The following is a 14,802-nucleotide window of genomic DNA, read 5'->3' on the forward strand; positions in this document are numbered from 1 at the left end:
GAGACAAAAAGTAGCCTATTTCACTCTTCATCCCTTCAATTAACTTCACTTATAAAATGACGTCAAACCGTCGCTACGTTTCTCCGTATATATAAAAAATTCTACAGCATACTCTTTCCTAATATTTAAAACTGGCACTCATCTAGCCTATTATATTTTGTTCTTCAATTAAATATATTATTCATTATGTCAGTTGTGATTTTAGCTAGCTGATGTAGCTAGCTTACAAAATTTTAGTCTATTCCATTAATTTATCAAAATTCTTGTTTACAATTAGATAAAATTTGTGGTAGGATCAAGATGGGTCCTTACAAAATGCCTACGTTGCAACAATTTCTTAAGAAAAAGGTTTGTATGTACATATTCGACGGTTGAAGATGTGTTCTTATTGGTATTTCATTTATTATATTTATATGCCTATGATACACAAGGTCCGGGTTAAAAGACGTAAATTTTAATTAAAATTATCGGCAGCTAAGAATTTTTTTTTCAGAAAATATATGATAAAAAAGAGCCTGTATGGGTTTATTTAGAAAGAGAAATGCGAGAAAATGTAGATAAAAAGCCATATAACGAAAAAGTAGGAGCTTGGCTTAAGTTTTTAAAAGAATTGAAGTTCTTTTTTTACTGTGAAGGTAATAATTTCAAATAAAATTATAATAAGTACCAACCAAGAAATTTGAATAATGTTAGTGCGTTATTATTCTAACGGTGCTGATAGACTTCTAGAATATTGTACTTGTAACAGAACATTAAGTATTTTTCTTTTTTTATCGATCGTCGACCCGTTCTTAAAAAAAATATTTCGATTGTGACTAAACATCGAACTTTGAAGCGGAATCTGATTTTAAAACCAATTTTCATTACATATCTATACTAATATTATAAAGCCGAAGAGTTTGTTTGTTCGAAAACACTAATCTCAGGAACTACTGGTCCGATTTGAAAAATTCATTCAGTGTTAGGTTGGGGCTATCCATTAATTGAGGAGGGCTATAGGCTATATCTACCACGGGCGAAACCGGGGCGGGCCGCTAGTAAATAATAGTAATTTATATATATAATCATCTGTATTATATCGATTTTGGTCAACTATTCTATCTAGAATCGATCAATAACATTGTCATCAAATTTTAGTGAATATTTTAAAGTATCTGAACATTAGCTATACCAAAATATATTTTTTATGATTTCAAGTAATTATTAAAAAAACATTGCCTAGTAAAGTTCATAGTATTACAAGATATTACCTAAAATGCGATTGCTGAACCTTCTTGACCACTGGCACTAATGCAAATGGTTTATGTTACTTAGACCCACTCAAAATCTGGCGAACATGAACACGTAGGTATTTCAATATTTTTATCTACACTGGTTTTATTTTTTCATAATTTAGCAAAACGGAAGTATAAAAGGCTTTGTGTGGAAGTTGGACCGCCGTGGTATTATGAATTGTCAAGCAGCCAAAGGGAGGTTTTAAATGATTTAAAGGCTAATATTCATCAAGATTTACTTGAAGATTTACCAAGAAGGACGAGAAAGTCATTGTCCGATTTAGGCGTTACTTTAAAAATACCAAAACCAATATTGATGAAGGCTATGACAGATTCCATTGAAGACCCTGGTGTGTTTATATGGAATTTATACACTGCTTACTACAAAAAACCACCCAGTATTTTGCGGCCAGGTAAGACTAATAGAGAATTTTTCCTTATTAAGATAGTAGCGAAGTTCTTATAGATTTAATTTGCTTTGCTTATTTTCAGACTATGACATGAATGCGATGATTTTAATGTCTTGTTTAGTTTTTGTTGACTTAGAAGAATGTGTAGAAAGGTTGGAAAAATTAACGCAAGCTGAAAGGCTTCCAACTGTAACAAATGAGAAAAGTGAGTACCTACATAAGTCTCTATTTCACCTGCATTGCACAACAACTTATTATAAGAAATAAATATTTTTGTCCACCTTTGCAACATTTTTAATTGCTGCTCCGCTGCTATTGGTCTATCCAACACAAAAATAATTTTAATCGACATCCCAAAAATTTCTCTCTTCTCTCTTTAACGACTGCAACTCAATTCGGCTGTATTTTTTTTTAGCTTTTTTCAGTGTATATACCGTACTCCATAGCGTTTCAAAATTTACTCCATAGGGTCATTAAATTACATTAAAATAATATATTACAGAAATACCGAAAAATTCACAACCAAATGTGCGGTATGGTGAATATTTACAAAAATGCTACGTGCCATGTTTCAGCACGCATTCTAAAAGTAAGACTGACAAAGACAAGCCCCTCCCCTTGGGCTATAAAGTGCGGCTACGAAGTGTAGAAGTACGTACGTTTTTTTAGGACTTGTAACTAAAGCACGTGTTTAAAATTATACAGATTAGTATGTACTTATGATATTATTCTATTGCATTTACAGAGTTATGAAAGACTGTGTTTGGATAATGGATTTGTAAGTAAACATTATAATAATACTGGTACAAAATATTATAAATACAAAAACTGTTAATAACCTTAGAATTTTTACACATCTGGTATCAAATTGGTACAGATTTGATATTGATTGATAATATTGATAATATTGATTTACCATGCACCATTTATTATAGCTTGAAAAACGTAAAGAAAGAAATAAGAAAGAAAAGCAAACCGAAAGAGTATGTAATTATAAATTTTGGGAACCCCCGAGCACTTTACGTTAGTAACTATATTACTATGGTACATAATCTTTCGGATAGAAAAATTTAATATTTTTAAATCACTTCTTGTTAAACTAGGTAACAAGAACCCTAAAATGGTAGCCTATGCTAATAAACTGAAAATGCTAAAAAATAAAGCCAAACCAAAATACAAAGCGCCATATAAGAACGTCCAATATAATGTTGGAGGTGTAGCGTTTACTGGCGGCAAACCCACCTATATTTTAAACGGTGAGTCCCTAAGTTAATATGTGTTTTGAAGTCCATTCAGGACTTTACAGATAAAAAAAAATTGTTTTTTTTTGTTGGAAGCCCGGGCCCATATCCTTTTCTTTACCCTTCCCATTCCTTTTCTTTTTTCCTCTCGGAAATTATTTCTTAATGCCTTTCCAGCTTAATCCTATTCATTTGTAGAGGCGTAAGGTTTGCAATCGACCTTAAATCTCACCATCCATGTCCATGGGCGGTGGTAACGCTTACCATCAGGCAACCTACCATTGCCGATGATGACATAAAAAAAAATATTTTCATGTTATTGAAAAATTAATAGATAATACCCATATGGTTAGATATGTAACTAGGTAATTCTCTTAGTTCATGGCAAATTGACTAAATAAACAAAAATAAATAACTAAACTCATAATCTATATCTTATGAAATTTAGTAAAAACTTTGATTACTTAAAATAAACTAATAAGCTAATATGTTTTATTTAAGGTGTGTCTTTATTGCCTACGGGTTATATACCAATAAACGCTGGCATGGTGAATGTAGACGGTGATTTCGTCACCACCATTTGCGGCTACTGGAAGTTTCCACGTGTGGTTGTTCAAAAGTGTGACGATACATGTGACTGCATTACTAAATGGTTATTTAATCTATACTTATATAATAAAGAGAAAAGGTTTTTTATTTGTTTGTACCCTAAAGGCTCCGAAACTGCTGGTTCGATTTTGAAATTTCTTTCACCCAAAGAAAGCTACATTATTCCCGAGTGCTATAAAATACTTCTATAATAATTATATAAAATACTTATATTATTCCCGTGTGCTAACCATGCGGATGAAGTCGCGGTTAACAGCTAGTATTCACAGCTTAAAAAAGAATCAATTCTAATATTTTTCTTCATGTATTATACTTTTATTACGTTTATAATTTAACAGGGAAGACTCTGTTATGGAATATTTAAATAAATCGAAATGTACTTGCGGTCATCTCTATGATTTGTATCATGAAGGAAAATCTAAGGAGAAGTATTTTTACCCGCCCACGAGGCACGGAAAGCATTGGTTTGATAATGCGAAAATTTACCAAATGGATCCCATGGAAGATTTTATAAGAGATACTTTCCGAGATGCACTTATGTCTCAAGAGCCATCGGTAATGTTTCGGAAAACTGTCGTAAAGATGTGTTATTACGTAGTTAGCTACAGCATATACAAAATATCGCTCTCTCGAACTAAGATTACTTGAGAGTTAGACCATAACACAATTACATACCCGTAATTTCTCAATATTGTAAAGGGTTGGGTCAACCGTCACAAACTTTTGCATTTATAATATTAGTTGGATGAATACCAGTTCCATAATCCATTCTGTTTAAAATCATACAATGCGCTTACTAACCTTACAAATACAATGAGAATACAGCGAGATAGCAAACATGTAAAGGTCATTATTATTTATATATTACCAAAACGTATTCTTGCAGCGTGAACCATCTATGCCAACCATAGTACCTTCAGGATTGAAGGAAAAGGATCTACTAGCAGTATGTATCCCTTATTACATGTCGCAAATATAAATAAAAAAAATGACAAAGATCTCAATAACTAATTTTTTTTTACATTTTTTTGTTTCTCGTTAGAATACTTTATTAAACATTGTATTTGAATTTTCAAGTTGCTTAAAAATTTACACAAATTGCTTTCCAGGCATTTTTGGCAGAACTATCAGATACTCCTTTATTGATTCCACATCTGCCCAAAGCAAATCTTCTTAATAATCTTCAAGAGTGGGTTAGGAAAAGGATTAAGGGCAAAATTTCACCCGAGGACCATAGTGAGTTGCTAACACTAAGATGAAATGTTTCATAGTTAATGGTAGATTTAGGTATAACTAGACGCTCGTCCTGGTTTCGCCCGGATTTCAACATTCATTTCAAGATTAACCGGGATAAAAAGTTTCTCATCACCCAAGTCGGCTCATACCGCATCAGTATACCAAATTACATCAAAACCGATAGCAATGAAATTTGCTACGTAGATAACTGGACAACTGGAATAACACAAAGGCAACTTTTTGTCCCGGTATTCCTGCGGGATACAGATTTTCGCGGGTGAAACCGCAGCGCACAGCTAGTACGTTATAAATCTCGCTCTACAGTCTACAGGCTACCATCAATGTATGTTAGTATGTACATTATTTTATGGAAGTGTGATTTCAGAGTAAAAATGTAAGACTGAATTTTTTTCAGAAAAATTACTTCTACAATCACAACGCAGATGGCTTGATTTGAAGCATATGGATTTTAGAGCTAGAGCATATAGAATACCATTTACTCTAAAACAGTTAGAGCACATGAATTGGTCACATAGGCACCTTATACAAAAACTGGTGAGTTATCATTTTGGATTTATTTTACGTGATGAGTCGGAACGAATTAAATATAAATAATACACGATAAAAAAAAATGACTATTATCATTTTTTTCTTGAGAATAGGTTAACTGAAAAAAAATATTTGTTACAGTTTGAAGTACTCTTAGATGATTTTGTTACAAGAAATAGATTAAAACAATTAACTCAAACCAGGCTTTGGTGGTCCACAACCAAATATGATGTATATCCGAGCAAAGCATTTTTGTAAGTACATATTTAAAGAGACGTATATTTTGTTTTAAAACTATTTCCTAGGACATCTGATCTCTACTGCTCTTGTATTGCTTTTAAACAATGTATAACGAGTTACTTAAGTAAGTATGTCGAATATTTAAATATCCCTAAATTGTACTTAACTTATGAACGAAAAATTTTATAATTTTTTAGAGACATATATTTCACATACATGCCGGGGAGAATGAAAGATACTTTCCTGATCAATCCGTACAGCTCCGAACTGACACCAAAACATGGTGGTAAAACTTGTCCGCTTGATTGACGGCATTAAAAGTGTTTGTGTTTTTGTCATTTTTAAATGAAAATCAAACAAATGTGGGCGTTTTGTCAATTGTTGAAGTTTCGATTGTCCTCATTAATTGTTTAACACGTTTGGCAGTACATAATATGTTTTATATGTTAACGACCTACCTATTTAAGAAAAAGTGGTTATTAATTAAAATAATATAAATCTATAATTATTGTATTTTATTTTAATTTATCTTCCCCTTCCTTATTTTTTCTTATACTCTTTATAGTCTTATTACAACAAAAAATTGTAATGGTATGTGGCAGTCGACCACGCTTCGGCACGAATTGGGCCAGCTAGCACCAGGGAAGTACCACACCCCAACAGAAGACCGGAGTGAAGTAGCATTCAGCTGTGTTTCGTTCGGTGAGGGGGGGAGCTGGAGGCCCTTATGTCTTTCTCTTCCCTTTCCTTATCCCTCTCGCCCATCCTTTCTTAATCCCTTCCCAATTTAAACTCGGCAATCCATTTGTAGAGGCGTAAGGTCTGCAATGGACCTTATGCCTCTCCTATATATCTCTTAGAGATCTTAAAGTTTGCCTGTGCAGGTCAACTGAACATTGGTAGCGTGTATGCGGACGTTCAGGTGTAACGTTGGCTCTAATGTCAGCTTACTCTTGTCTCAGTTTAGTAAATATGCGCTTATTACACTTTACAATTTTAGAAATTAGAGGCTTCTGATTACTCTGCCCTAAATTGCGATTCTGGATCGGATAATTTATTAGTGATTTAGAACCAACGGATTCAAAAATTATCTGTGAATGAATTCAAGATCATTTAACGTATAAATCTTGTGACACCGTTTTTCCCTATGATATTGCAAACCTCTTCTCAATTGTCACTGTCAAATGTCAACAATGTCAATTGACATTTGAAATTACATCGCAATTCGCAAGAAATGCAGTGGTTATAATTCTAATAGAGCTAAAAACTAAGAAAAATGGCTGCAAGACAGGCTATTCAAGTTGGTACCAAAACCGTGAGGCCTGTGCTTTCTTTGAATGAAGCAGAAGCAAGATCAAGAGTATTAAGCCTTTACAAAGCTTGGTATCGACAAATTCCATACATTGGTTTGTACCTTGTTATGTCATCAATGGATTTTAAATATAACCAAAAATATTGTTATTATTGTTTAAATAATAGTCAATATTAATTAAAAAGCTTTTTACAGTCAAGGATTACGATATACCCAAATCAGAAGAGCAATGCAGGGCCAAACTAAAAGAACTCTTTCTTAAAAACAAAGATGTTAAGGATGTTAGAGTTATCGATTTGCTTGTTATTAAGGTAAGTGGAATTATATTAAACAATAGGGTCGTAGTATATGACTTGCGGACGACCCGACATTGTTAGTACATATATTGGTATAGGATTCTCGTACATATCTAACAGTTAATGAATTTTTGAAGTTTATCCAATTGTTTCTATGATTAGCACGTTCAAACAAGCAAACTCTTCAGTGGTATATTACTATCATATAGATGGGTTGATATGGGCATACTCCGTCAGTTGTTAATATTTGTATTTATTTTTTTGTTTAGTATTTATAGATCTATATGGATGAAATTGCTTTTCTTTAGGTCCTAATATCTTTAAATAAATTAATAAAAATAATGATGTGATTCAAACAACAACACTTTTTTATTTGCAGGGTCAAATGGAACTCAGAGAAACAGTGAATATTTGGAAACAAAAAGGCCATGTTATGGTTTACTTTAAACCTACCGAAGAACCTAAGCCAAAGGACTTCCTTTCAAAATTCTTTTCTGGCCAAGAATAGATAAATGTATATGGATTGATCTTAATTATAGATAATGTATAGTCATTATAAGTGTTGTTATTTCAAACTTCTTCATATCTGTTAGCAAATTGGCAAGCAAGTAGAATATTAACTGTGAGCAAATGTTTTTTAATTAAAAATAACATGTTTTCTTTGGGGGGTAATTTGCTAAATATCTATGGTATGTATACTTTTAGAATATGGACTGTAAAATGTTCCAAAAATGTTTATGGCATTTGTTTATGTTGAGTTGTAAAGTTTGAACAATGTTCATTGTACAAAAATGTGTTTAAATGAAATAGATAACAGAAATCTATTTAGAAAATTAAAAAAAGTTCATTAAACCTAATCCATAAATAATTTACATATTCATACACGCGCTTACAGACACAAACACACCCATTCATACACACAGACACACACATACTCCATTGGATTAAATTATATAATTTAAATGCAATTTTTTTTTATTTTTATTATTATAATTTTTTTTTATAATTTAAACATAAGTTGTCAAATGAAATTACAAATATTATGTGTTTGTAGTTAAAGGGAAGACACTGTCTTCTGAGATCATTGTTGTAAATTTAATATTTGTTCTGTTAATAAATTATTTTTTTTTATTATGAATATTATTAGTCTTTTAAATATACCTATTAAAGCGCTTATAATCTAGTTATCAGGAGTAAACAGTAATCATTTGAATGATGCTGAATCTAGCAACACTTCACGCACGATGTTTAAATTTTCTTGATCTGATGTTGCATCAAGAACCTATTATTTTTGATATCATTATGAGAGAACCGGCGCAGGGGCTTTATCGAATATGCAAATAACTCTAAACCAATAGAATTTCGGCGATATACATAGCATATATGTGTATAATCTATGATACTTAGTGTTGTATTTTAGGCATTATGGGATACCATATTTTTGTCGTAATATCAATTTAAGGAGTTAATTTTAATCGAAAAAGTTAAATTTTTTGTAAATTTATAAATTTTATTTTCACATCATCTTACTGTGGTGCAATAAATAATTGTTTTGAACAAAAAATTAAAACTGATCTGGTGGTTCGCCACCGCCCATGAACATTCGCAAAGGCTCAGACCTCTGAGAATGCGTTGCCCGCTTTTAAGGGATAAGGAAAGGATTGATGACTGGAAAGAAGTAATGAACTGGGAAGGGCTAGGAAAAGGAAATAGGCCTCCGGTTCGCACCTTGCACACTCGATGTGTTCAAGGGTCTGGTATCCTTTTCCTTATCCTTCCTAGTCCTTTACTCTATCACATTTCCCACCAACAGTCCTTCCCTTATCCCTTATACGGTGAAGTTGGCAATCCATTTGGACAAGGATATAGCAAATGGTTGTGGACGGTTCTGCTTACCTTCGGGCAAACCACCGTTGCTGAGATCACAAAAAAGAAGATATTGTAAGATTTAAGAAATTTTGTTTGGAATGTGATCAGTTCATGTGTGATTCAGTTATTTACTTACATTTATATATTTACTAGCTGACCCGCTGTTATGCCTTACTCTTATCATTTAGGGGTATGAAAAACCGATATACACACAAAATTGCATGAGAATCGGTCCAAACGTCTCGGAGGAGTATGGTTACTAACATTGTGACACGGGAATTTCATATATGAAGAGATTTTACTTTCTATAGTTCTGTTAATCGACAATAACAAAAAATGTGCAAAAAGGTTTTATGAGGCTAAAAAACTTGCACTTTTCATAGTTTTACACATATTATGTCAAGCTACTACACGGTTTTCCTAGATCAATCTGAAATCCACATATGTATTGAAATTCCTAAAAGATAATTCAGAAGCTAAAGTATTTCTGTGTATGTGTATAAGTGATGGCCGATAAAATACGAGCTGGATGTAAATGTGTAAAACCACTTTTGTCTGCCAATTTCTGTGAGGCTCATACACGAGTAATCGGATTATATAAAGCATACTACCGTTTCATTCCTCATTTACGTAAGTTGCATTGTTTAGGTAGATTTTGTAGTAGATTATATGATAAGGATTTTTCATGAGACTAACATCCAGGCTGATAATATATGAGAGTTTATATTAATTATAGCTAACCCCGCAACTTTGTCAATCCCATGTAGATTTACAAGTACTAAATTGACTTATAAGTACTATATTGATCGAAGATTTACAAAGATCCTATCTCTGCGAATGTTCATGAGTAACTTATCATCAGGAAACATTACACTAAACTTGATTTCGATTTTTGTAAGTTTGTTTGTTTGTTATGGATTAATTGAACCGGTGCGAGTCACAAGTTTAAAAGTATTCGTATTACATATCCATCGAATATTTCTGGAGGTACTAAAGTTTACGGTGTACTCGCCTAAGAAGTCCTTTGTGTCCTTTTTTCCTCATCCCGGTAGCTATATCAATTTTCAATCCTTTGAACCCTTACGATGGTACATCGTATAAAATTTACAGCAAAGCTATCAACGAGAATTGATAGATTCTAGTTATATCCCCAGTTTTTATTCAAAATTTGAAGTTGTTTGTACTTATGAGGGTTTGAGTACCTAGTATCAAGTTTCCTGGATTTTGTAATTGTTTCAAATAGGGTAAATTTTGCTAATTTTGATCACTAAACAGGCATAATCTCCTTACAGTTAGATTATTTGACATCCCCAAAAATGAAGAAGACTGCCGTTGGAAATTACGAGAGCAATTTTATAAAAATGCTTGCGTTACGGACATTCGGGTAATCGATATGCTAGTTATAAAGGTGAATATAAGATATTCATTCTGTTAATTTAGTATATTTTTGTTAATATATAATGTAACAAGTCACTTTCCTTCAGGGTTATATGAATTTAAAAGAGATGACTAACAACTGGCAACAGAAAGGACATCTTATGAGTAATTGGAACCCAACAGCTGAACCAAAGCCGTGTGACTTTGTTGGAAAATTTTTAGCCGGCGTTGATTAAAATAACAATGAAATTTCCTTTCTCCAAGCTTTGGGAAATAACGGTTAAATAATAACATCACATTTATTTATCGAATATAATTTACATCACAATATACCTTTCAAAGGCGTTATGTTCACATGGTTATAGCAAATTATATAAAGTTGTAAGTATTTTGAGTTATGAAAAGGTATACAATAAACATTTATCACCCGCACTCGTACTTCACATTGAACAAAATAAAAATAGTTTGTTAAATTCAATAAATAAATAAAAACTCACTTATATAGTATGAAACTATGAGCTAAACTGTTAAAAACGACTTCACAATATATATTATGCAGGTATGAAGCCCACCTATGAATAAATATGTAAATTAACGTATATTATTTACAAATTTGGGTTTAAAAATAAGGCTCACAACCATTAAATTACAATATGATGTAAATAATCGCTTTGGTACAACAAATATATAGGCATGTAAATATAAATTGTCGTCTATTTTTATACCCGTGATATTAAAAGTAAATAGGTATATTATCATTATTATTAGGGTATTTTTGATACACACTTAATTGTCTTTATATCGATCGTATAACACAAATAAATCCAATAAGCCGTTGTTATAAACGTGATTGAAAATCTCTTAAGGTATCTCTTAATGTAGGTACATTATAACATTTAAAATACATCGAAATGAATGAAAAATACATAGCGTTAAGTAGTTTTATTTAGCGTAGGTTATTTTTTGGAGTTACCTCATTTTTCATTATTTTGATATGCCTAGTCTACAATCTTACTGTAAAACGTTTTACAGATTCTAATTTTACCTTTTAATTCATCCTGGACTATCAATCAGCGACAGATGCCTACTTAGGTACTTTAACATCAAACGTTTATCTCGTCTTTAGAAGGATAAAGCTAAGGAAAATTATAAGCCTAAACAGGGAAATAACCTACATCTATCTACAATTTCAAATAAATATTATTAAAAAACGACTTAGTTTCTACTCTAGTACCAACCAGAGTTTTTAGTTTACATGCTTCTTCCTAGCTTCTATCACCTGCGTAACAGTAGATAAGACAGTCTTTAACCATACTTAAAATTTATCACGAGATAAGGACGTTCAAGCTTCGATTGTATCAATACAAAGTTAATTTATAAAACCGGAAGCGTTACAATTTGTTTTCAATACAATATGGAAGACGCCACTGTCGTCTTAACGTCTAGATTCTAGAACATTTTTATTAATATTCCTAGCACAAACACTTATCAAAAATATGGTCCAAAGATTGCCTTAAAATTCGCAGTTCTACACTACGTTTCTCTTTCTGCTGGGGTAAGTCATTACACAATTATTTCCAATACACTATTATTACATCTAGTGAGGTCTTTCTTAATCATAGAGGTACAGGTTACAATAGCATCTTGACGAACTCTGAAACAAAAAGATGATGATTATGATAATGAATATCGTTAAATATTTCTATCAATTATAAACGTACAAACATGGAAAGTAAACTCATAAAATCATAGGATAGCGAAAGGCGCAATTCCTCCTCCTAAGTTACACTTGAAATGACCACCTAAATTACACATAGTGATTTGGAATTTTTCAAATTATTGATCACCTATTGATCAGTGGAGCAATAGGTATTTGAGTATTAATCTCAACGCCCAAACTTAAAGATTTTTAAATCTTTAAAATATATAAATATAAAAGCTTGAAATCGTATAAATGTTTAATGTAATATTTATCACTAACTTTTCGTGTTATTTTGAAACAGATCTATGCAACAAAATAATTGCGACATAAGTTTCAACGATAAGAAACTAGAGTTGGCTTCGTCATAAAAATTGAGCATGTTTCATAAAGATAAGTAGTTCCGGAGTTCACGCATGGTCGTGATTTTAGGTGCAACGTAAGACGCCTACATATTAGGTATAAGAGATACCGTTTTATGCGACGTATAGCATTTGCATGTATATAGCTTTTATATACAATATCTACTTACACGCATAATATCGCATACTTACTTACAGTATAAACCGATTTAAGCAATTAGGTATTTTTAAGGTTATTTTTTTCTTACACAATTTTAATTTTTTTTTAATAAACTTATTTCGACTTATATGCTACTTTCGCTGCGCATTAAATGATACATGTGTGATGAATTGCTTGATTACTTTTATAAGTATTTGTATATATATAATACTTAAATAGTTATTAAATGAATGGATCAGATTTCCATATCGAATTGTCAAAATAGACCACCAATGCAAGACCAACTGACCTTCATAGTCAATCCGGCCGTCATGGTCGATGTCGCCGAGCGCCAGCACCTGGTTGAGCTGCGCGTCGGTCACGGGCTCGCCGATCATCTCGAGCGCCGTCCGCAGCTCGTCCCGGGTTATGTACCCGTTGTCGTCGCGGTCGAACACCCTTTTGGGAAAAAAGAAATTAATATTTTTTTTTTAGAGTAGTGCTGACGAAGGAATGCCACCCGCCAGGTGGTAAGCGACCACCGCCCATGAGCGTAGGTAGAAAGTTAGCAATCTATTTGAAAAGGCGTTTGCAACGTTCCTCATTAAAAAACTATTAAATTGTAATCCATTTTTTACAACCATACATCGTCACCTTCAGGCATATATTACCAATAGCTATTATTTCATCGTATCAATGTTCATTGACTAGAGTTTGATGCAAATACAACTAGGTAATTTTATAAGATACATACTTAAATGCTGCGAGCAAATCTCTCGTTATCTCCTCTTCTGAATCGCCACCACTCGCGCTGACATCTAATCCTTGTAGTGCTTGTATTTTCGTCACCCATTGCATAAAATCATTCTCATCTATTAGACCATTTCCTGAAAAAAAACATGTTAAAAATTTCACTGTATCTATATTCTCATATTTTATATGAAATCCGAATGAATCGGCTACAAATATTCCAGGGCATAAATTTGGCACAGCATCTTATATACCACAAATGGGATGTACCACTCTCAGTTATTCGCCGAAACTCTACAATATCAACTATATAATATTTATAAGTATATTAAGCCACTTTCTAGCATACACATTTTCGTAAAACACATCTGTTAGATACTGTTAGATATTTATAATAAAAAGATAATAAATTTTTCTCAGCTCAAATTTTACATGAATCTTTGTCGTAACATTAAGCTGGTTGCGATAGACCAAAACGTTATAAAAGTATGTAGAATGGTGGATATACCTACCTATAAGTAAAGAGTACCTTATAATTAACGTAAAAATTTGACCGTAAAGTCTAATTTATAGCTCAAACTTCTTATCGAAAAACCGAAGCAATGATCTTGTTTAATTTCCATGACGTAGTACAAAGCACCTGGGGCCGGATAAAAATACATAGTCGTAGCACGCAACCGTGCCCGTAAATGCGTTCCTTATCTTACATCAAAGCTACTTTCGTTACATAATTATATTAAATCTTTCTAAAAAAAAATCATGTACTGTGTGAAAAATTTACACGACATTAATATTAACAAGTTGAGTCGAGAGAATCTAATATCACAAATATATAGGATATGTGTCTTAAAGTGTTGGTGCTAAATACCAATTGAAATTTTTCTGTAACTCGATCTATATCCATAATAATGACACCTTATCCGATATAGTTAAACAGTAGAAAACAAAGGCAAAGCCGTAAAGAGTACAATATGTATCAATATGTATTCTAACACCCTTGCTATTTAATACCACATATTTTTATATGACGGTTAATGGAATGGCATATTAATTAAATTATAAAATTTACAAAGCGAATAGGAAATAGATAACACACACGTGTTAATATAATTTATAGAGTTAGTACTTTTATAGATACAATCATCGGTATACTTTGTAGCAATCTATTATAATGATGTTACTCTTATCCTACACTTATAGAAAGTACCTACTCAAATCGATAATGATATACGGCGCAATTTGTGCTCTGTATATAAATATAAATAATGAATGTTTAAAGATGAAGCTAAGTGTTATTTATTTGCGTGAGTACATATTAGTTTCACTTCTATATCATTTTAATATAGATCGATTTATTTTCTACAAAAAAAAAACGTGCTTTGGCCATAATGTTTATTTTAATGAGCTAAATCCAATTTTCCTTTAAAAGCGCAACAATT

General features: G+C 32.1%; 4 protein-coding genes across 6 annotated transcripts in view; 3 read left to right on the forward strand and 1 right to left on the reverse strand.

Annotated features, from left to right (window-relative positions):
* Positions 1-300: 300 nt before the first annotated feature.
* On the forward strand, positions 301-5,977 carry LOC119830651. The gene is made up of 15 exons (XM_038353713.1): positions 301-348; positions 494-635; positions 1,397-1,687; positions 1,767-1,889; positions 2,187-2,335; positions 2,430-2,462; positions 2,620-2,707; positions 2,788-2,940; positions 3,427-3,577; positions 3,873-4,089; positions 4,421-4,480; positions 4,644-4,770; positions 5,186-5,325; positions 5,461-5,573; positions 5,757-5,977. Exons 1-15 carry the CDS (start codon positions 301-303, stop codon positions 5,866-5,868), a joined length of 1,947 nt encoding a protein of 648 aa, XP_038209641.1. The 3' UTR covers positions 5,869-5,977.
* Positions 5,978-6,735: 758 nt separating this feature from the next.
* LOC119830664 (NADH dehydrogenase [ubiquinone] 1 alpha subcomplex subunit 6) lies at positions 6,736-7,721 on the forward strand. The gene is made up of 3 exons (XM_038353736.1): positions 6,736-6,965; positions 7,067-7,182; positions 7,547-7,721. The coding sequence occupies exons 1-3, from the start codon at positions 6,836-6,838 to the stop codon at positions 7,673-7,675; spliced, it is 375 nt and encodes a 124-aa protein (XP_038209664.1). The 5' UTR covers positions 6,736-6,835; the 3' UTR covers positions 7,676-7,721.
* Positions 7,722-9,542: 1,821 nt separating this feature from the next.
* LOC119830953 (NADH dehydrogenase [ubiquinone] 1 alpha subcomplex subunit 6-like) lies at positions 9,543-11,580 on the forward strand. The gene is made up of 3 exons (XM_038354146.1): positions 9,543-9,666; positions 10,329-10,444; positions 10,521-11,580. The coding sequence occupies exons 1-3, from the start codon at positions 9,543-9,545 to the stop codon at positions 10,647-10,649; spliced, it is 369 nt and encodes a 122-aa protein (XP_038210074.1). The 3' UTR covers positions 10,650-11,580.
* The window catches only part of LOC119830662 (calcium-binding protein E63-1), a 19,125-nt gene continuing 15,712 nt past the window's right edge, over positions 11,390-14,802 (reverse strand). For 2 of the 3 annotated variants that reach the window (XM_038353733.1, XM_038353732.1), the window contains 3 exons: positions 13,368-13,500; positions 12,924-13,072; positions 11,390-12,067 (listed from right to left, as the gene is read on the reverse strand). In XM_038353733.1, the coding sequence (XP_038209661.1) occupies positions 12,045-12,067; positions 12,924-13,072; positions 13,368-13,500 (305 nt within the window). In that variant the 3' untranslated portion in view covers positions 11,390-12,044. The remainder of the gene's footprint in view (positions 12,068-12,923; positions 13,073-13,367; positions 13,501-14,802) is intronic. The other variant, XM_038353734.1, reaches the window with a different exon arrangement.

The sequence above is a fragment of the Zerene cesonia genome, chromosome 12 (assembly GCF_012273895.1).
Source record: "Zerene cesonia ecotype Mississippi chromosome 12, Zerene_cesonia_1.1, whole genome shotgun sequence".
NCBI classification, from domain to species: domain Eukaryota; kingdom Metazoa; phylum Arthropoda; class Insecta; order Lepidoptera; family Pieridae; genus Zerene; species Zerene cesonia.